The sequence below is a fragment of the Cervus elaphus genome, chromosome 23, assembly GCF_910594005.1.
Source record: "Cervus elaphus chromosome 23, mCerEla1.1, whole genome shotgun sequence".
Lineage (NCBI taxonomy): Eukaryota > Metazoa > Chordata > Mammalia > Artiodactyla > Cervidae > Cervus > Cervus elaphus.
The window spans coordinates 1,129,240-1,153,323 of record NC_057837.1 but is presented as its reverse complement, the minus strand read 5'-3'; the positions used below and the strand labels follow the sequence as shown (position 1 = coordinate 1,153,323).

The 24,084-nt window shown below is 40.5% G+C and overlaps 1 protein-coding gene across 2 annotated transcripts in view; it reads right to left on the bottom strand.

Annotated features, from left to right (window-relative positions):
- PLCB1 (phospholipase C beta 1) overlaps positions 1-24,084 on the bottom strand; it is an 854,892-nt gene that overhangs the window by 823,527 nt on the left and 7,281 nt on the right. For both annotated transcript variants that reach the window (XM_043883527.1, XM_043883528.1), the window contains exon 2: positions 6,717-6,794. In XM_043883527.1, the coding sequence (XP_043739462.1) occupies positions 6,717-6,794 (78 nt within the window). The remainder of the gene's footprint in view (positions 1-6,716; positions 6,795-24,084) is intronic.

The window sequence follows — 24,084 nt, the reverse complement described above, 5'->3', positions numbered from 1 at the left end:
CCTAGCAAAGGCACCAGCCTTCCAGAAGTGATACTCACATGCTCTGCACTGTTTTCTGAGATAAATCAACTGTTGTTTCAGGGTTCAGGGGAAGCTACCAAATAAAAGCGTGTAGAGTTGATCTTTTAATTTATAATCAAATTGTTGCACTCAATAGAAAGTTGAGTGTCCTACCCAATTACCACAGACAAGAAAGTTCAAAACTGATGTTTCTGGGATATTTTAGAGAAGTGTGTGTGAAAGAAGAAGTGCCATTGATAAACAATGATTAATAAAATCTGTGGTGCCTGGTGGTTCTTTATGGAGCCCAGACTATTTTTTAACACGATATTACTAGCTTTTTTATAGAGGTTTCTGATACAACAGCTTAAATATTTACAAACTCCTGACTTCTTTCTTGAAAAATATCACTGTGTAATATGTAAATATTTAATTTTTGAACTTTGCATCTGAACTCAGTATAGAAATGTAAGGTTACTATAAGAGAAGGCAGTTTATAGTTTTCATTAACAGAAACTTACCACTTTGCAAGGATCCCCAATGACTGTCTCATGCAAAATGATAGGCCAGAACAAGACAACAGATGGAGCAGATGGTGGAGTCCTCCCATATCCTATTCCCTAGAAATGACTGAATACACAGGTGTAAAGGTATGTCTATAATCTAGGATCATGGGTAAACAGAAGGGATTGTACTTCTTGAATCAGAAAGCATGGAAGACAGAAGATGAATGGAATAAAAATAAAGTAGGAGGTGACACCCCAGAAACTCACAGGCATTAAAACAGGAATAGACCTAGACCACCCAAACGAGGTGGTGGAGGTGTCAGCATTGGGAGTAAAGTGGGAACATCTAATCAGGACAAGTGCCATCATAGTTCACACTTCCCATACCCTCCACACCCCAGCCAGAAGAAAACTGCATGGCAGATAGTGATATCAGAGCCAGTTCCAACCGGAAGAAACAGGGGCCGCCCAAAGCCAGGCCTAGCCATGTGAAGAAATCAGAGTTCTGTGAGCATCAGTCCTCAGAATACACGGTATCACTGCTATGGTCCATGCCAAATCCTTATGCTGAACACCTAATGCCCATGGGTGGTATTAGGAGATTGGGCCTTTGGAGGGTGATTAGGTCCTGAGGGCAGAGTCCTCCTTGATGGGATTAGTATCCTTACAAAAGAAGCTCATATAAGCTCTCTTATAAAAGAGAGATCCTCAGGCTTCCCTGGTGGCTCAGTGGTAAAGAATCCATCTGTAATGCAGGAGACCCGGGTTCAATCCCTGGGTCGGGAAGATCCCCTGGAGGAGGAAATAGCAACCCACACCAGTATCCTTGCCCGGGAAATGCCATGGAGGGAGGAGCCTGGCAGGCTACACTCCATGGGGCTGCAAAGAGCTGGACACGACTGAGCAACTAAGCACCGACACAGAGACCCTTCGCCCCTTCCACCACGTGAGGACATGAGAAATCTGCAGCACAGAAGAGGGGTCTCTCTGGGCCATGCTGATACCCTGGTCTGGGACTTTCAGCCTCCTGAACTGTAAGAAATATGTCAATTATGAGCTACCCATTCTACGGTGTTTTGTTATAGCAGCCCAAATGGACTAAGACAATTTTACATGAATTAAAAATCTAAACTAATAATAATGATGGCTAAGACGATGATGAATAAGAAAAATCTTGAATAAAGCAAAAAGCAAAAAAAAAAAAAGTTGGAATGTGGATATATCAAATTTGAAAATGTCAGGTCATCTTTTGTCATGCATAAAAGTTAAGAAATCCAAAGACAAGCCACAGACAGGAAGAAAGTGTTTGAAATATCCCTAACAGCTAAAGGATTAACATCCAAAATAAATGGACAACTCTCAACACAAGGCAAAGAATTTAAGCAGGTTATTGATGTAAGAGGAAATAGAAATTGCCCATAATGTTGGAAAATGTCCACAGCTCACTAGCAAATCAGGCAACACCAAATTAGAGCAGAGGTACAATGGTTGCATCAAATTGACAAAAATTAAAATGTTTCTTAATAGTGTTGGTGGGGATTGAGGAAACAGTTCCTCTCACGCAAGACTGGCAAAGCTATAAAATGACACAACCATTAACTAAAATTTAGGATATATATAGCCTTCAATCAGCAACTGTACTTCTCAAAATTTACCTCAGGGACGCCTGACCCATATACTCAGAGAGAGATAGATAAGACGAAGTATTACTCCAAAGTACAAGATTGTTTTCCTGTAGCCCCAAACTAGAAACAAATACCAAGAGTCCACCAATGAGAATATTTTACTGTTAAATAAAGTTTGGCCATCCATTCCCTGGGCCTCTCAGGTGACCTGCCAATGCAGGAGACGCAAGAGACTAAGGTTCGATCCTTGGGTCAGGAACATCCCCTGGAGTAGGGAATGCCAACCCACTCCAGTACCGTTGTCTGGAACATTCCCTGGACAGGGGAGCCTGGTGTGCTACAGTCTATGGGGTTGCAGAAAGTTGGATATGACTGAGTGACTAAATACACAGCCATTCCATGGGATATTATAGAGGTATAAAAAAAATAAAGTGGATACACATGTACTTACATGAAAAGTTCTGTAAGACATACTGTAAAGTGAAAATCAGGTTTGTGGAAAAGCAAAAATAGAATGATGTTATTTAGGATACAGACGGATATAAACAAAACAAAATATTTCCATAGTTAATACACACAGAAATTCATTAAAGAGAGGCCTGGAAAGATACCATGAAGCCGTTACCAGCAGTTGACTTCATGCTGCACTGCACAGTTGGTGGGATTTTAGTTGCCTGTTTAGGGATCAAACCTGGGTCCTCGGCAGTGAGAGCAGAGTCTTATCCACTGGACCACCAGGCAAGTCCCACCAGCAGTTGACTTTGGACAAGGCTAGGACTGTGGCCAAAGGTGGGGAGGAGTCGAGGACATCAACACTGCTCTACTCTCTTACAAAAAGAACCTATTAATATTTGCAGGTTAGCCACAAAAACAAAAATAATATCTGTAACAGAAGAAGATCAAGTAGTAGAAATTCTTCCTTTAAAACATGTATCTCTCCTCCTCTTCCTTTTTAATTTAATTTTGTGGTCCTCTTTCCCCTTCTCCAAGCTCCTGTTTTAGGGATATAAGGAAGAGTTTACTAAACTATATTGAACTTCTTGGATCTGAACTGGTAGTGACTAGTTTTATTTTTATACTAATCTTGGCCCAGGAGTAGGGCCTCAGGTTGCAAGGCAGAGGTCTATTTTGTTTCATATTCTAACAGACTATGTTTGGGTTCACCTTTTACATGAACCCTCCTTTTCTTCTCTGGCTCCCATACAGATTCTTCTTGTAGTTCACATGTTTTTCATGGGTAACCCTTCCTACGTTGGTTTCTGGTCCTGACATGACATAGGTCCAAAGAAAAGTCATAATTTAATGCAGGCAACCTCTTCCATACTCAGCCTGTACAAGCGTCCCTTCTCACTCATGATCACAAATAACCTGATGTTCTTTACATGACACGCACTGACATAAGAAAAACACCCATGCTTAAGATAGTCATATTCAGAAACTCGTTTCTGCTAATTACAGTCAATAAAATTTACAGAGCCAACATTAAAATGGAAAGAATGATTAGGATAAGCCCAGAGCTGGTACCAAGTATGAACATTTCCCTGAAGATGATGTTCATATTTATCTGCTCCCCACCAAACCCCAAACATGCCGTCAATGTTTCATCAGAAGCACATTTCTGCTACCTAAAAGTTACTTGCCAGCTCTGGTTTTTAAGTTCTTCAATCTGTTATCTGGGTTATCAATCTTCTTTGCCACCTATCAATTCTATGGTGGCAAATCAAGGGCTGGGTTACAGGACACGTGTCAAGGTTCACAGAAAGCGAAACCAGTGGCTTCAAATCAGCTGGTCCATGGTACAGTGTGGTCAGGACAGGAGCGAGGACCTGGATAAGAACCCATCAAACTGTGAGGATTCTCCTCCAGGGCTACAAAAAGAAAATCCTATATAAATATTCTTTACTTCTTAAGCCACTCCGCTCACTTCTGAGCAGACTAGGCTTCAACTGATCACTAATCAAAGAGTTTCATGAAACAGGGAGCTCAGCTGGTGCTCAATGATAACTTAGGGGGATGGGGGAGGTGGGAGGGGGCTCCGGAGGGGGGGGTCTATGTATACTTAGAGGTGAGTCACACTGTTTTGCAGCAGAAACCAATACAACATTGTAAGCAATTATCCTCCAATTAAAAATAAATAAAAATTAAAAAAAAAAAAACAAAGGACTTTGGCACAGGCTTCATGGACCAAGGAGAAACACGGACAAAGACGAAAGAAGAAGCTCCAGGGAGAAGAGGTGAATCATACAGATAACAGAGCAAGCTTTCAAGCAGAGGCGAGGAGAGAATCATGGGATAAACTTTTAAAAGGATCATATTTTTTCTCTGAGATGTAAACTCTGTAGTACATGTGATAGATTCACATCACCAAGACTAATTGTCAATTAAAAATTTTAAAGAAAGTGGGCCTCTAAGTAACATCATGATTGCAACATTCAGCCCATCCCTTCAAATAATATTATGCAAAAACATGGACTTAAAGCTTGCTTGCCACTGCTCACCCGTGAGCACCATCTCTGCTCACGTGCGTTTAAGCTGCTAATACATCACTCACAGGGGTCCATCTCCTAGAAGTAGATTCATCACTCTCTCTGGCTCTAGAGCTGGGCTTAAAGCCAGACGAAGATTACAAACTTGGAATCATGTAAAGTTTCATTGTTTTCTTAAATTACCTCATCTTTTAGATATTAATATATGATCATTAATAAAACAAACCTCCAAACTCTGATATATGACTGATGGTTGACTTAGAAAGTGAAAAATGAAACTACCATCTCTTGGCTAGAACTGAAAGATTGATACTCATGAAAAGAAAGTAATAAAAAGACAGAAGTACTGCTACCACAACATCTGTTTCATCTGGTCATAAACTGCATTACAACCAAGAGAAAATGATCTGTATTCAAAAACTGAGTTTTTTTTTTCCTACATTTGAAAATAAGCATGAGTCAAAATACTGGGTTCATGGAACAAGATATGTACATCAAAGAGCCTCTGGTCCTAAACACTTTCTCTTTCTCAAGCAAAGAAATATTTATGATTGGTTTTAAAGAGGAGCTTAACTGAGTTGCTATGAATTATTTAAAATCCCCAAAATATCTTCTGCTGCTTTTATAGAAGCTTGATTTACAAGCTGAAAAATCAAACTGACAGTCCAGTCTCTTGTACAAATATCCAACTTTAAAAATGCTCTAGGCATTATAAACGTATCTTTCATGAATATAGCTTCAACAGTTCTAAAAATAGCCTTTAGGAGGGAAAAAAAACAAAAAAACCCTTTCAAGCCATTGTTTTATACATAACAGCAGGAAACCAAACAGAATGTCAAAGTCAAAGTGATTAACACACCCAGTAACAAGCATGAACAGCTAGTATGAAATCTTACCCAAGCGTGATTTTTGACATTAGCTTGGGGTCTATGTCTGTGGCCCCATGTCTGCTGCCAGAGGTGACTATGGGGCATCCATAACCAGAAAGCAACTCCAGGACAACAAAGGTAAAATCTGTCCTTTGGAAGACGTGCTAAAGAGACACACCCAGCACTGACCCTGGGGGCCATATGTTACTTTCCAGCCCAAGAATTCCCCCCAGACTCCACCCGGGCCCCAAACGAGCCTCTGTACAGAGCAGTCTCTGTACCATTACTCACTGATGAAGCTGGGGTCACCCCCAAAGGCAGAAAGCTAGGCTGATAGCCAGTAACCCTGGATACAGAGGAGTAACACCAGGATGTGAAAAGGTTAATAGTGCTTCTCAATTCGGTCCAGGTATTTTATCATTTCAGTATCACTTTGGCACTCTCAATAAAACCTGACCATCTTTCCAAATATCAGAGCTTACAGGACCAAAATATTCTGTGGTTGGTAGCCTTGGAGGTTCGAGTGCAGAACCATAGTATTGTCTATTGAAGTAATAACCACTTTCTATGAATATTCTGGTCTAACTGCCTGTTAAATTCCAAATAAATTTTATGATCTGGAGACATTCTACTTTTTAATAATGCAATATGGAATCAGCTCAATTGGTTCCATAATAAATGAGATTCTAAATTTATGATATGGTGGACCGAAAGCTAAAATAGGAAAAAAATTCCTGAAAATGGGAAGATATAGTCTAAAGGAATTTTATTCCTGATTTTCTAATGTGAACCAATTATCAAGGCCAAATTCCTACTAAGGCTGGGAGAACCCTAATAAGCAGCAAAGGGCAGAAGGAAGAGAAAGGGAAAGTCACAGTTACAGTCATGGGGTCACAGGGGCTTTCTCATCCGTTTTCTTCATTTCCTATGGATAGAGCCGGGGGGAGACTTAACAGCAGTAATACCAGCTAACTTCCCTCTACAACAAATGCAATTCACAGTTCCATGCTTTTGTCCTGAAAAGTGCCAAATGTTCTAGGATTTAGCACATCTAATACTTCAGGCTACAGTCCTTGGAAACTCTCCAGACATTTCCATTTTAGGCATTCTTTTTAAGTAGAATCTTTAAATAAATTACAAAGAGTTATCCATGAAACAAATAGAAACCTGAATACTTCGCAAATCAACAACTCACTGGAAAATGTAAAGAGACACATTTTTACTTCTTACCTTGTTTTGGTCTGTCCAGTAAAAGAAAAATCCCTGAGGGTCAGTCCTCAAAATGATCGGAGTGACAATAGCGGAGTCCTGGAAGTGTAAGAAAACACGTGTATGTCAACATGTGCCACAGTAAAAGTCAAGTCTTACCTGGGAATGACTTAACAAGTTAATAATTAAGAGTTTCTCCAAGATCATCAATTATTAGTAAAACTCAAAAAACTAAACATGATATCTTTAACATCATAGGATTATTAATTACATAACTGGAGATGCTCTACTCATAATTCAAATATTATTTAAAAAGGAAAAGGTCAGTGACGCGTGTGTTTATTGAATTGAGGTACGTTTTTAAAGGTATTGGCATAGTTTCTATTAAAAAGCTATATTTAGTTTTCCAAATATAACACTAAACATTACATACTTTATATGATTAAAATTAATTAAAATCCATGCTTGAGGATATTATTTTAAATTACATTTGCTCTACAAAATGATCTTAATTGTACCAAAAAGAGTTAACACAGCATTTAGGTATTGCTATTTCCAAGGTAACAGTAAATAAGGCCATCTTCTACATATTCAGAAAGCTACACACAAAATTGTTTCAAATTTAAATTTCACACAATAAAACATCATAGACAGTCTTCTGAGTTTAAAGCATGCATATTACAAAGCAAAAACTGCCTGCATTGTAATTACAATATTTAACATTTCTAAAATATGTGTTCTTTTCTTTTGGCAATTTTCAGAGAGGCATACCATCTGCACAAAAAAACACATGTCACTGGATATGGATTTTTATACTGAAACACTGAAGTCTTTGCAGGGATTGCATTTTTTTTAAAGAGACATAAATAACCAGCTTATTTTAATTTTTTCATACACATTATAACTGTGGTATGTCATATCCTCTTGATCAAAAAGATCTGTAATAAATTTAGAACTTGCAGAGATAATTTTGGAATTTGGGGTTATCTTCCTGATGGGTAAAGCGGATCTAAGGCTTTGTGCACATGGTGAGCTTTACTCAGAGTCAGGTCAACTCGTAACTGGAGGCCAACCCCTCGGGCTCAAACCACTGCCTGTTTCCCCCCCCCACCCCCCTTGCCTCAGTTTACACAACAATAACTGGGGAAAAAATAAGATAATAATCATACCTCCCTCAGAGTTTTTTTGTTAGAATTAAATAGGGTAAATTGGGTAAAGCACCTTGACCAATTCTTGGCACGTAAAAATATTTATTATTATTGTAGTAGATTATTGTAGTAACTTTTAAAAGTTTAATTATTAAAATATTAAATGATTATCACAGTATTCTTTTTATTGGGGTAAATATATACATATATATAATATAAAATTCACCACTTTTAAGTGTAAAGTTCATTAAGTTTGTTAAGCAAAGTACTTAATGTACTTTCACACTGCTATGCAACCATGACCACCACCCATCCCCAGAACTTTTTCATCTTCCCAAACTCAAACTCCACACTCAATAAACACTAACTCACCATTCCCTCCTTGCCCCAGGCCCTGACAATCACCATTTCTGTATCTATGAATCAGACTACTCTTTGATAACTCATATAAGTAGACTAGTGGGCTACAGTCTATGGGGTTGCAGAGAGTTGGACACAACTAAGCAACTAACACACACACGTAAGTAGAATCAAAGAAGTATTTTTCCTTTTGTATCTGGTCGATTTCATTCAGTATAATGTGCTCAAGCTTCATCCATGTCACAGTAGGTGTAAAAATGCTGTCCTTTTTAAGACTGAATAATATTCAATTGTATGTATATATCATTTTTATTCACCCATCCATCGATGGACATTTGGGTTGTCTCCAACCTTCTCTTGTTGTGAACTATGCTGCTATGAAAATGGAATACAAATAACTGTTTGCATCCCTGCTTTTAACTCTTTTCCATATATACTCAGAAATGGAATAACTGGATCATATGATAGTTCTATATTTAACTTTCTGAGGAACTGCCATTATGTTTTATCCTGATATTCTTAAGATTCATGCTTAACGCACAGTCTGAAAATATCCTTTACAAGGCTTGTGCTGCTGCATAGAACCTCAGCTGGAATTTTAAAATTCCAAAATTATTTCTAAATGTAAAAAAAAAGACATATGGAAACAAATTTTATATTATAATGGGGGCTTCCTGGTGGCTCAGGGGGTAAAGAATCTGCCCGCAATGCAGGAGACTTGGGTTCAATCCCTGGGTTGGGAAGATTCCCTGGAGGAGGGCATGATATTATAATGGAAGAATAATTTTTAAAACATTTTAGGCTTCTCCTATGAGATTACACGCATAAAAGTTCAGAACAATATTTCCAATAAATCATAGCAACATTTTCAGTTCCATTATATCACCTACTCTTCCAGAGCTGAGCAAAATAAAAGTTTCCATCAGGCTTCACAGAACATACAATCCCATTTCCAGGTAAATTTGCAATTAACCTGTAGATGTAATTTGTCATTCTCATGCCAGTTCCTTTTCTTATCAGAGTGTCTGACAAGAGTATTTGATAAGATTCTAATCAAAATCTTGGTGACAGTTTGCTGCCAGGATCCCAGATAACCCAATACTTAAAGTTAGCAAAATAAAACTGCTCAAATTTGTATGCTGGAACATTGCGTTAGGCTGCCTCAGTGCTTCTGATACTGCTATTTCTAGCTTATTCCTTCTCCTCCTCCAAAATTAAAGTTCCTTTGTTCAATAATTTTTGACCCCACTCTTCCTGCCACAGTTCTTCTTCTAGATGATCATTTATCTCGGCTCCCTGCCAACTTCCTCCATAATCACCTCTAACATTACAAGATCAGCTGGGACTTGGCATTCTTGCCATGCAAAGCAGGATCTAACTCAGAAATACACGAATATCCATTTTAAATTCCACCTGCTTTTTTCCCACCTCCCACATAGCACCAAGTGTCTATTTTTCTCCCCCCACTGAGGTAGCCACTCAACCCAAACCTCAAGTACTCCTTTCTTAAATTAACTTTTATTGGTGCACAGTTGCTTTAGAATGCTGTGTTAGTTTCTACTGTGCAGCAAGATGAATCAGCCACATGGACATATGTATGTGCTCAGCTGCTCGCTCATGTCTGACTCTGAAACCTCATGGACTGCAGCCCTTTAGGCTCCTCTGCCCGTGGAATTTTCCAGGCAAGAATACTGGAGTGGATTGCCATTTCCTCCTACAAGGGATCTTCCCGACCAAGGGATTAAACCTACATCTCTAGCATCTTCTGCATTGCAGACAGATTCTTTACCACTGAGGCACCTGGGAAGTCAATGCAGACATATAACCCTCCCCTCTGGATTCCCTTCCCATTCAGGTCAACACAATACATTAAAGAGTTCCCTGTGCCATGGAATGTGGAGCCATTTATCCAGAGAAGACATATAGATGGCCAATGAACACATGAAAAGATGCTCAACACTGCTCATTGTTAGAGAAATGGAAACCATAACTAAAATAAGATATCACCTTACCCTGATCAGAATGGCCATCATCAAAATGTCTACAACCAATAAGTGCTGGAGAGAGTATGGAGAAAATGGAACCCTCCTGCACTGTTGGTGGGAGTATAAATTGATACAGCCACTATGGAAAACAGTACGGAAGTTCCTTTAAAAATTAAAAACAGAACTATCATATGACCCAGTGATCCCATTACTGGGCTTATACCCAGAGAAAAGCATAAATTCAAAAAGACACATGCATCCCAATGTTCATAACATCACTATTTACAACAGCCAATTTAGGAAGCAACCTAAATGTCTATAAACATTTAGGAAGGAACCTAGACATTTGGGAAGACAACCTAAATGTCTAGCAACAGAGGAACAGATAAAGAAGTTGTGGTACATATATACAATGGAATATTACTCAGCCATGAAATAGAATGAAGTCGTGTCATTTGTAGAGATGTGGATGAACCGGGAGAGTGTCATACAGAGTGAAGGAAGTCAGAAAGAGAAAAACAAATACTGTATATTAATGCATATATACATTAGAAGAATCTACATGGAATCTAGAAGAAATGGTATAGATGATCTTATTGGCAAAGCAGAAATAGAGACACCAGACGAAAAGATCAAATATCCTTAATTGTCAGAATATCTGCTCTAGTTTGAAGTTTGAAATACATGGCCATCCTTCATTTCCAAGGCAACTGCAGCATTTCACTGCAGAATAATGGAGATAACTCTCATATGGTCTAGTTTTTATTCTTTCTCTCTCCATCAATATCTATAATATGTCTATTCCATAGGACAGTGGTTTTCAATTTTTTGGTGCATCAGATTTACAGGGGGCACTTGTTAAAACACAGACTCCTGAGCCCTTTCTCTGAAGTTTCTCATTTAGGAGATATTCTCGAACTGGAATAGAGTTTGAGAATCTGCATTTCAACTTAAGTTTTCAGTGATGTCAGGAATACAATGATGCAAATGCCAAGAAACACCAGTGAGCTTAAAATGTAGACGTCCCTGTTTCTTGTAAGTAAATGGCTTATATCTAGGAATTCAACTTTAATTTGCTTATTTAAAGTTATAAGGTGTTTTTTCCAATAAACTGCCTCCTTGAAAAGAAGAACATTAATAAACACACTGTCTTAAGTTAGCAATTGTAGATAACGTACAGTAAACTTCTATGTACCTCTCTTTCCTTCATAGAAACCATTTCACTCTCAACCCTATCGCCTCAAAAGTGAAATGTACTGTAATGATATAAGAAGCTACTGTTTTGCTATTTACCTGAGTTCCCAAAAAAGATTTTAGGTCAAATGGAAGACAGTCAAGGAACAAAGTAAAAGGCCTCCATAAAACCTCAATACGAAAAAAAAAAAAATAAAGATAGTACAGCAAGAAAAAGTGACTGGAATCAATATTAAAATCAACAAAATCCTATGACATCTTTATTTGCTCATGATTTGTCCATCAATGTGCTGACATAAGGGCTTCTCAAGTGGCTCAGTGGTAAAGAATCCACCTCCCAAAGCAGGAGACATGGGTTCAATCCCTGGTTTGGGAAGATCTCCTAGAGAAGGAAACGGCAACCCACTCCAGTACTCTTTCCTGGAAAATCCCATGGACAGAGCAGCCTGGTGGGCTACAGGCCACGTGGTCACAAAAGAGCCAGGCATGACTTAGCGACTAAACAACAAGTACTGATGTAAATCAATAATATACGCTAATACAATGTTATACGACAATTATATCTCACTAAAATGATGAAATGGGAAAATGAATAACTGTAAAATTAAATATATATCCTAGGGTATGATCTATAACAATACTGAATCAGTATGCTCTGCACCTGAAGCTAACATCATAAATCAGCTATACTTTAATAGCAAATAAATAAAATGTCCTGAAGAAACTGGCAAGCAGTGACGAAGTAGTCCAAACTCCCTCCTGATACCAGAATGTTCTTTACAAAACTCCCTGACCAAATAATAACAGATACATCCTAAACATTTTTGTCTGAGCTGCAGTTTAAATGGATTTTCTCTTTTGGTATTCATAAAATTCTAAGAGGTATTCACTATTATTATCCCCATTTTACAGATAAATAGACTAAGGCTTAACTAACTTGTCCAAGGAAGCCTAGCTAAGCTAGTAAGGGTGGTGCTGGGATTAAACCTTTAGGACAGACTACACCACTGCCACCCAGTGCTATTTCATTATTGATCTGCTGAACAGCTTTTTTTGACATCTAGTTTTCTAATCATCCTCCATGAAATGTTAATATCACAGATGTTCTGAATATCTATTTAGATGTTGTGTGTATACTGTGCTTTATATAAAATAAAAAGAGTTAAGTTTTTTATCCCTCAAGAACCATTTTTCATTTCTTTGGAGATGATTTGGTCCCAACTGAGAAGGGATGCTCTCTACCAACATTGCTGAATATGGGCTCACCTGAGACCACAGAGCATTTGAAATGTGACAAGTTTGGCTAAGATGTGTTATTATATTGATTATACATTTAAATCAATGAAAGTGGGAAAGCATCAGTCGCTCAGTCATGTCAGACTCTTTGTGACCCCACAGACTGCCAGTCTCCTATGCCCATGGAATTCTCCAGGCAAGAATACTGGAGTGGGTTGCCATTCCCTTCTCCAGGGGATCTTCCCAACCCAGGGATTGAACCCGGTTCTCCTGCATTACAGCCAGATTCTTTACTGTCTGAGCTGCCAGGGAAGCCCATGAAAATCAATATATTGGGTTAAATAAAGTATATTGCTAAAATAAATTTCACCTGTTTCTTTTTACTTGGTTTAATATGGCACTAGAAAATTTTACATTTCCAGTGTGACTTATTTTATTCTGGGCAGTCACAGTAAGTATTCTCCTTAGCAGGGAAATTTTTTTCATAAGTCAACTTGGTCAGATAAGTCTAGCTGGAAAGTTTCAGTACTTTTTTCTATATATGCAGCTACCATTTGGTTTTAACATCTAAGTAGTCCAAAATCCACTCCAGTGTTCTTGCCTGGAGAATCCCAGGGACGGGGGAGCCTGGTGGGCTGCCATCTATGGGGTCACACAGAGTCAGACACGACTGAAGTGACTTAGCAGCAGTCCAAAATCTAATTGCTTCTCCAAGAGTCAATTCTTCAAGCATCTGAATAGAACCAATACACTGCAGCTCTCTGAGTGCTCCTTTACCAGACCAGGTGCGTAATGAACTGAATTGTCCCTCTCCAAGTTCATATGTTCCAGTGCTATGCAGTGCTTCAGAGTGCAACCTTATCTAGAGACATCTTCACAAAGGTGATTCAGTGAAAAGAATTTATTAAAGGTGGGCCCCAATTCTATAGGATTGGCGTCTTTATAAAAAAAAGAAATTTGGACACAGACGCATACAGAGGGAAAATGACATGAAACACAGGGAGGAGTCAGCCACCTACAAGCTGAGAAAGAGAGGCAAGAAGTCCTTCCCTCAGGGTCCTCAGGAGGAGCCAACTCTGTCAACACCTCATCTCAGACCTGCAGCCTCCAAAACAATGAGAAAATGCATTTCTGTAGCGTAAGCCTCTCAGTCCATGCTATGTTATGGACACCTCAGAAAACTGATATAAGCTGTAACCCATTTCGCCTTTTGTCGAGGGCCAGCCCACAGCCCCTCAGCCCACACTGTCAGGGAGCCCACCCACCGACCGAGGCTGACCACGGTCCTGGCTACACGGTGAGTCCACGTCCTCATGCTATTGAACGAAAACAAGCGGCAAGAGATGTGTGCTCCTCAGCTAATCAATGTTTCGGAGTCAGCAAGGGAAAAGAACCAGCTGAGCTCTATAGGGATTACCCTAGACTCGCCTCAGACAAGCAGCAGAGCCAAAGATGGAGAATACATCTATGATGGGGAAAGAGTCGTGTGAGGGAAAAAGAATCCCTAGGGTCACAGAAAATCAGATGTGACGCCCAACAAAGGTCAGCAGTGCAGCCCTATGAGATACACACGCGCGCACACACACACACACACACACACAGCAAAGGTGGTCTCAGATGCCTGAGCATGAGACTAGGATCAGTGAAGTAAACCTTCTAGGTGCAACAGCATGCATGAGACGCGGGGTCTGTCTATTCTGAAATTTCCCGAAGAACAGGAAAGAGGAGGAGGGGAGAAAGTCCAGGATGGAGCAGGCAAACAGTGGAGAGCAGCGCCATTAAAATAACTGCGGTTTACTGACAAGTATAAAAACCTCTTTTAACTAAATACAACACAGTTGAAAGCATGCTCCTTCAAATACCATACAGGGCACTGCAGGTCTATACCAGGGATTCAAATGAACGTTCCGATCCCGCATCACCCAAAGTACTCATTGTTCAGTGGGGGCATCAGATGAGTAAACCAATCATTTCAGGAAGATATAGATATAGGTCTGGTGGCTATAAGGTGGCATCTCACTGTGGTTTTATCATATTAATGCAATTCCCTGATGACTAATGACAAATGATGAACATCTTTTCACATGCCTACTAGCTATGTGCATGTGCATGCATATGTAGTGGCCCAATACTTTTTGTATATGATAATGTCCTCTTTCCCTTTCTCTCTCTCTGTCTCTCCCTCTCTCTGCCCATGCCATGCAGCATGTGGGATCTTGGTTCCCCAACCAGGGATCAAACCTGGTCCTGCAATGGCAGCACAGAGTTTTAACCACTAAAGTATCAGGATCGTCCTGGCTCAACACTTAATCAGTTAAGATTTAAATCAGTGGTTTATATTTTAATCAAGGATTCTGAACCGGGGCAGTTTTGCTCTCCAGGGAAATGCTGGCCATGCCCAAAAACAATCTTGGTTGTTACACGGGCAGTTCTTTACTGGCGTCTAGTACATAGATGCCAGGGATGCTGCTGAACATCGGACAGTGCACAGGCCAACCTCTTTAACAAATAATCGTCTGGCCTCAAATGTCAATAGTGCTGAGGTTGAGAAACACAACTTAGTGGCTTCACATTGCCTTCACGATAAAATCCTGCAACGGCCTAAGCAGCATATATGCAAACCCTTACCCTCTCTCCTCATTATCTAAGCCACTGAGCTTCCTATTTGCTTATTCTTCTCTGTCCTTCAAAGTCCCCTGTGCCTTCCGTCCTTGGGATGCTCACCAGTGCTGGTCCTTCAACCTCACACACTTCCCATCCTCTTGTTAGCTGAAGAACTACTTATAACTCAGGTCTTTCCCTACACAGAATTTCTCTAGGGACTCCTTCCAAGCTTATTACACTCACTTGTATTTTTGCACTATTTTCTGTAGTACTTCGCACAATTAGAGTGACATCCCTTACCTCTATTTGCTGCGCATCTATCTCCCCTAGCAGAATATCAACTCCATGAAGGTGGGAACCAAATCATTTATCATCATCAATCCACAACACTAGCAAAATGTCCAGCTTATAAGAGGCATCAATACACATTTAAAGTAGGAACTCTGAACAAAAGGGTGGATGGAAAGAAACTGCAGAAAAAGCAGCAAGGTCGATTCTGAAAAATATCAGCTGGCAAAATATCAGCTGCCAATAGCATTGGCGAGAGAAACTTCAAAGCAGTGGCAGAGGCAGAACAAGGCTCTGGAGGGCAGGTGGGAGAAGAGGAGAGGGTTGGGGGGAGTGGCATCTCCCTGCAGAGGAAGGGATGAGGGGGAGGGTGGCAACTGCAGAGGAAGGTGGGCGGAGGACTCTGCTGGAGCCTACCCTGGCATTTGTAGGACTATAAGACGTATTTCCATGTTCTTAGAAGAGCTGTCAGTAGAGAAGAATCTTTCACAGACACTGTCAAAGGGGAGGATAATTATGAATCCAGGATCCAGAGAAACCAGCAGGCATAGGCCCCTGGACATGGAGAAGGTACGCTGCTTCCCCAGGAACAGAAGAGAAGGCAGGACCACGGAGATGATCCAAGTACCTTGAACTAGGAGTGGGGAAGGGCATACATCAATAATATTGTCCTGGTAACTTCCATTCCCTCACAGAAGAAACAGTGTAGGTGGAATTTTTAGTATAAACAATATTTTAAAACTATATATCTTTTACTTGGTATTTTTCTCATTTTGGCAATAAGACTCACATATTTGTTTTTCTCCTTGTGAATCATTATCCTGATAGAGAGGATGTTTTCACAACCATCAGTCTTTTGTTCATCACTCCCAACACTTCTGAGTTTCTTTAAGGGGAATTTTCCTTGCAAAATCTGGGTAAATGTGTATCTTCTTCAGAAAACAGAAGCCACTGGTAACATCCAGAATAAGAGATGTAAATACATTAAGCATCGTAATTTTCAACCAATATTGAATCACAATTGAGTGCACACTCAACCTTAAGGAAATGTGTGCCTGTGACAGCAATCTACGTGTTGACAGTAAACGTTTTGCTTCTGGAACTCACATGGAGAAACCAAAGTTAAGAAGGCCACAGAGTACCTAGGACTCCAGGAGATTTCAGAGGGAATGGAAGGATGGACCCAGCACCACATGCGACATGGCATGAAGGGGTCTTGGGAGCGTGACTGCCCTCCAAGTCTCCCTAAGACTGCCTGCCTCCCTTCCCATGAACCCACTGTGAGGGAGACACACACTAGATGATTCCTGTATTCTACAAACATCCCCTGAGCACCAGGTCAGTGCCAAGCCTCTGCTTTGTCCCAGGGAAAGATGATGAATAACACAGAAGCCCTGGTCCACTTAAGGTATCACCACCTCCCTGGAGGCAGCTTCCTGTCCTGGCTTATATCTGACCTCTCAGTTGACACCACCTTGAATTCCAAGTCATTCTGCCTCTTGCCTGGGGTCAAGGGGCAACTTCTACACTTCCCTCATGCCCATCTTATCTTCCATCTTCCAAGATCAAAAATTTCTTATAGGAAGCCATGGGATCAGTCTTAAGGGAATCCAACAAAAGACAACATTTGCAAGTATGTTCGGAAGAGAAAAAGATGGAAAAGCACATGTAACGAGCCTTGTTAGATACAAACGTGTCACTTATTAGGTAATGAAAAAATGACCTTTGCTTTAAACACCATTCTTAATTATATTTCCATAAGCATGTTTTATAATGACTAACTAATGTAGTACATTTGAAGACTAGGCTGTCTTTGTGCCTCAAAGCAGCAATGAAGTTTTCCTACATTTCCAAGTCCTATGTTGTATAACAAAAATGGACTTTGTACATACATCATAAAAATATTGCAGCTGTTTATGAAGACACTAGCAAAGAGGGATGACACTCACAAATCAGGCTGAGATGAATCCTAAAATCAGGGGGATTCTTTGGAAAAGTCAGGGAAGCACTTTCAACTTGTATTCATTTGAATTCTATTAAAAACCTTTTGTTACCCAAAGGTTCCTGCTTGGAACCTGTTTACCACAGTAGCGTAGAAAGTGAAGTCACTGAGTCGTGTCTGACTCTTTGCGACCCCATGTACTGTAAGCCGGCCACACTCATCTGTCCATGGGATTTTCCAGTTTAGAATACCAGAGTGGGTTGTCATTTCCTTCTCCAGAGACTGGAAGAGGCCCAGAATTTAACCTAAAGACCTGGCTTTGCCTCTAACTAGTTGTGGGCAACTTGAGCAACTCACCACCCACTAGCCCCAGCTGACATCGACGTAAAATGAGAATAGTAACACTTGATCCTTCCCTACCACTCCAGGTGGTCTCGATGACTGAATGGGCATGACTATAAATAAATCATGGCCTTCCCAATGGCTCAATGGTAAAGAATCCATCACCAACGTAGGAGACATAAGAAACGTGGGTTCAAACCCTGGGCCAGGAAGATCCCCTGGAGGAAGAAAGGCTGCCCACTCCAGTATTCTTGCCTCGGGAATCCCCAGGACAGAGGAGCCTGGCAGGCTACAGTCCATGGGGTCACAAAGAGTCGGACATGACTGAGACGACTTAGCATGCATAAATAAATGATGAAAGTGAAAGTGAAGTCATGTCCGGCCCTTTGTGACCCCATGGACTGTAGCCTACCAGACTCCTCTGTCCATGGGATTTTCCAGGCAAGAATACTGGAGTGGGTTGCCATTTCCATGGCTTATAAATACCAGGGCCTGTTATTAGGACTCACTCTCAACACTGAACCCAAGAGTCAGTATTCTAGGAAAACTCATTATGCTCACATGTAATACTGAAGGAGAAAATTACACAGGCTGTCTGGATGGTTATTGCATCAGTTCAGTTCAGTTCAGTCGCTCAGTCGTGTCTGACTCTTTGTGACCCCATGAATTGCAGTATGCCAGGCCTCCCTGTCCATCACCAACTCCCAGAGTTTACTCAAACTCACGCCCATCGAGTCGGTGATGCCATCCAGCCATCTCATCCTCTGTCGTCCCCTTCTCCTCCTGCCCCCAATCCCTCACAGCATCAGGGTCTTTTCTAATGACTCAACTCTTCGCATGAGGTGGCCAAAGTACTGGAGTTTCAGCTTCAGCATCAGTCCCTCCAACGAACACCCAGGACTGATCTCCTTTAGGATGGACTGGTTGGATCTCCTTGCAGTCCAAGGGACTCTCAAGAGTCTTCTCCAACACCACAGTTCAAAAGCATCAAATCTTCGATGCTCAGCTTTCTTCACAGTCCAACTCTCACATCCATACATGACCACTGGAAAAACCATAGCCTTGACCAGACAGACCTTTGTTTGCAAAGCAATGTCTCTGCTTTTTAGTATGCTATCTAGGTTGGTCATCACTTTCCTTCCAAGGAGTAAGCATCTTTTAGTTTCATGGCTGCAGTCACCATCCGCAGTGATTTTGGAGCCCAAAAAAATAGTCTGACACTGTTTCCACTGTCTCCCCATCTATTGCCCACGAGGTGATGGGACCAGATGCCATGATCTTAGTTTTCTGAATGTTAAGCTTTAAGCCAACTTTTTCACTCTCCTCTTTCACTTTCATCAAGAGGCTTTTTAGTTCCTCTTCACTCTCTGCCATAAGGGTGGTGTCATCTGCATATCTGAGGTTATTGATGTATCTCCAGGCAATCTTCATTCCAGCTTGTGCTTCTTCCAGCCCAGTGTTTCTCATGATGTACTCTGCATATAAGTTAAATAAGCAGGGTGACAATATGCGGCCTTGATGTACTCCTTTTCCTATTTGGAACCAGTCTGTTGTTCCATGTCCAGTTCTAACTGTTGCTTCCTGACCTGCATACAGGTTTCTCAAGAGGCAGGTCAGGTGGTCTGGGATTCCCATCTCTTTCAGAATTTTCCACAGTTTATTGTGATCCACACAGTCGAAGGCTTTCGCGTAGTCAATAAAGCAGAAATAGATGTTTTTTCTGGAACTCTCTTGCTTTTTTGATGATCCAGCGGATATTGGCAATTTGATCTCTGGTTCCTCAGCCTTTTCTAAAACCAGCTTGAACATCTGGAAGTTCTCGGTTCACGTATTGCTGAAGACTGGCTTGGAGAATTTTGAGCATTACTTTACTAGCATGTGAGATGACTGCAATTGTGCGATAGTTTGAGCATTCTTTGGCATTGCCTTTCTTAGGGATTGGAATGAAAACTGATCTTTTCCAGTCCTGTGGCCACTGCTGAGTTTTCCAAATTTGCTGGCATATTGAGTGCAGCACTTTCACAGCATCATCTTTCAGGATTTGAAATAGCTCAACTGGAATTCCATCACCTCCACTAGCTTTGTTCATAGTGATGCTTTCTAAAGCCCACTTGACTTCACATTCCAGGATGTCTGGCTCTAGGTCAGTGATCACACCATTGTGATTATCTGGGTTGTGAAGATCTTTTTTGTACAGTTCTTCTGTGTATTCTTGCCACCTCTTCTTAATATCTTTTGCTTCTGTCGGCACTTAAAAGTCCTGGAATCCTAGAACTGTAAAAGGTCATGTTGGGCAGGTATTAATGAAGGAAACAGAATCCTCTCTGGAAGCTTTGTACACAAAGGAGTTTAATCACAGGCACTTGATGGCATCATTAAAAGGACCCGGAGAAGTAGGCTTCAGGTTGGGCCTCTGTGAATGACCCCAGAATGTGACACACTGACGCTGGAGTGGAACTGCTGCCTCCACTGCATTCAGAAAGGTGAGAAATCAAGACGAAACTCCTGAAGTCACACACACAGCAGCTTAGCTGAAGACAAAGGAAGAGTAATCCGAGAACAGGGAGCAACCACGATGGCCACCACCTCTCTCCAATCACACACAGGGAAAGGACTCCAGAAGACAACACTTCTTCCTGCAACCACCCATGTGTCTGCAGAAACAACTCAAAGACGCAGAGAAGTGGCCTCCTTCATAGATCAGCCTTCCATATCCCATATAAGTGCATCTCATACTAGTGGGGCTAAATTTATAGCCAGAATAGTAGACACTTCCAGGAAGTCTAGTAGATATGGCTTTAGATTCCCAGACTCTGTATTATAAAAAGTCCCACAAAGAGGATGAGGGGATGGATGCTAAGTGACATTCAACCAAACAGCACGCCTGACAAAGAATCCTGGCCATCATAATTTTTTAACCTACTGGACCACTTGCTGACTTGCTCTGGGGTCTTTCTTTTTCAGCTTATTTGGCCTCTTCTACAAAATGAATCAAATTAACTTTCCTTTACCTATTTTATAAACAAGTTTCAAAGAAAAATTGATTTTTAACAGCAAAAAAATTTTTGCTGAAAATAGATTTTCTTAATCTATGTATCAATGTTATATATTAATAGCCGCCATGACTAGTTTAGGTAAAAGCGCTTTGCTAACTAATTTGTTCTCCCTGAACTTGTTTATAAAACTTCACCTTAAAGAAAAAAAAAATGAGCAAATATTGTGAACTAAAAAAGTTCTTGCTCAAGAGGGAGAGGATATATGTGTATCTGATTCACATCATTATATAGCAAAAACACAACGTTGTAAAGCACTTATATTCCAATTTAAAAATAACAGTAAACAAATAAAAGCATACTTGGAATTGGGCTTCCCAGGTGGTGCTAGTGGTAAAGAACCTGCCTGCCAATGCAGGAGACATAAGAGACACAGGTTCAATCCCAATCAGGAAGATCCCTTGGAGGAGGAAATGGCAATCCACTCCAGTATTCTTGTCTGGAGAATCCCATGGACAGAGGAGCCTGCCAAGCTACAGTCCATAGGATCGCAAAGAGTCAGACACGACTAAAGTGACTTCACACACACACATTTGGAATTAAGAATTAAAAAAAAAGGGTCCTTGAGATGAAAACCATATGTAGGATGCTTTTAATTGCCCTTTAACACTAAATTTTTCAAAATTTTATATAATAATGTTTCTCATTGATAATAATTTTGTTTCTTGATAAATGCATATAGATTTAGTCAACATCAATTATATTTCAGCATATACCTAAGCATTTTTCAGAACAAAACTAAAATAAAAATTTCCCCAAATTGAAAATAACATGTGAAGAAAATAATAAAATCAAATCTCAGAGCACAAAGTGGTCAGAGGGGAACCTGAAGAATTCTCCAAGAGTCTAGCTTTCTTTATATTCTATTTCATTTACATTTTTTTTTTAATTACAGAAGTCGATGGCATCCTTAGGGTCTCATGTGTAAATCTCAGAAACACGTCCTAGATCCTTTCCTTAGTGCAATACAGGGGCACTGCCTCTGATTGTGGGGTCTGATAAGGAATAGATGGGGAAAGGGGAGCATTATGAAATCTCTCTGAGCAGGTGGAATTTATGATAGGATCCAGAAAGGCTGAATAGACCTTCTATTAGCTCTAGTAACAGGAAAACTAAGGTCTTCAGTTACAAAAGATTTGTCATTTAGGTGGAGACCCAGAGTGTTAGTTAACAATTCACAATCAATCCCATTCCATTTTCTACCGGCACTCCTTGTTCATGATAAAATGAAATGATCCTGATAAGAAACACGTAACCAAAGATAACAAAGCTTGATATAAAAAAAGCAAAATGTTCCTGGCCCATTTAAACAGTCATTGCAGGTAAACATCATTTGAAGGTATTTACTGATAGGATAAAACTTTCTCAGGAAGGATTGGAGATATGCCAATAGCCACAGTAAATTATCCTAATGTACCACAGATGGGAATATTGGGTCAGGGAAGATAACAGAGAAAAACTACTAGAGAAAAACACATTCCAGAAACAGCACTCTACTACTCTGCTTTGCTATGCCAATAAAAGCCTGTAGGCATTATATTTCCTTGCTCAATTACCAGAGTTTTGTTTAACTGTTTTCTCCTTGGGGGCATTTACCTGCTTCATTTCCCAGACTTTAGGACAGATAAAGACTTAATCAAGGTCCATCTAAACCCAGGATAAGTCATTTTTGTTATTGCTGAAGAAGGTCCTAAAGCAGTAATAAAAGTGCTTTAGGTTTTTGTTTTCATTGAAAATAAAAAGAAAATAGCTTTCTTAGATCAAAGAGAGGCAACACCAACCCACAGATCTATAAGTCAGAAGAGCGGGTATAAGGGGGCTGGAAGGGAGAGCTCAGGATCTCATAGGGGAGGGCTGGCAAAGCAGTTTATCTCGATCTGGTGCTGATCACACCATTCATTTGGCGAAAACTGATCCAGCTGGACACAAGATTTGCAAGTTTTACTTTGTGAATGTTACACTCTAATCAATAGCTTAAACTAGGTTTATTGGCTCACTTTGGAAAAGTGATATTCTTACACTTAAGGCTGCAGTAATCACTGTCAATGAGAAATTCACAAAAGCTCTTTGGAAATGAAAAGTGGACGTGTCTGGGCATATTTAGGTAACAGTTTAGAGGGCTTCCCTTGTGGTTCAGCTGGTAAGGGATCTGCCCACAACATGGGAGACCTGGACTCGACCCCTGGGTTGGGAAGATCCCCTGGCGAAGGGAAAGGCTGTCCACTCCAGTGTTCCGGCCTGGAGAGTTTCATGAACTTTTCATGGGGTCGCAAAGAGTCGGACACGACTGAGCAGCTTACCCTGAGAGGGCACCTGCCAGCCCCCTAGGGGCTCCCTTTGGATCCGCCATCTACCGAGCAGCACTGTTTCTCCCCGTTCTCTCACGGAGCTTGCTCACAGTGAATGGTGCTGACTGCCCACCTCAGAAACCTTCCCCTTTCCTTCCTCATGAACATCGTCAGTGTCATCTTGTCCCCACTTTGGAAACTGCAAACTGCAGATTCTACATAATCTGAAAGTTCTACCTGAGCTTTTGTGTAGGATGTTGGGAAAAGCGCAATATACTACTAAGGCTTTTTATTATTATTACCTGTTTTAGCGGTGGGTTTTCTGGTGCAGAGGGCAGAGTGGTGTAGGGAGTTACTTGTTTCAGTTCCTCAGCCTGTTTCCCAAACAACATACCCAGTCTAGCAATTATGACTTTCGAATATAAGATTACTCCTCCTTCTGGGCCTCAAACTTGTGTACTTATTCTGTGTGTGGGTGTGGGGGGCGTATATATTAAGGTTTTTAAGTAGAAATAAAACTTTAGAACACTTTGGAAACTGATTTTCTTTAAAGAGAAAGAGTGCTGATTTTTATATATATTTTCTCTGAAATACTTACATTTTTTAAAAGGGTAAAAAATTGATTTTTTTTTTCCTTTTCAAATTTTAAAGCATAAGAATCAAAATATACATTAAAGGGAATGGAAGGAAGGTCTAGCTCCTCCCATTTGGAGAATAAAACTGCCATCCAACACATACTGACCACCTTGATAAAGTTCATGGCCCTCTAATTATTGGGAGACCATCACTTTGCCCAGGTGATGCTAGTGGTAAAGAACTTGCCTGCCAATGCAGCAGACACCAGAGATGTGGGTTTGACCCCTGGGTTGGGAAGATCCCTGAAGAAGGACATGGCAACCCATTCCAGTATTCTTGCCTAGAGAATTCCATGGACAGAGAAGCCTGGAGG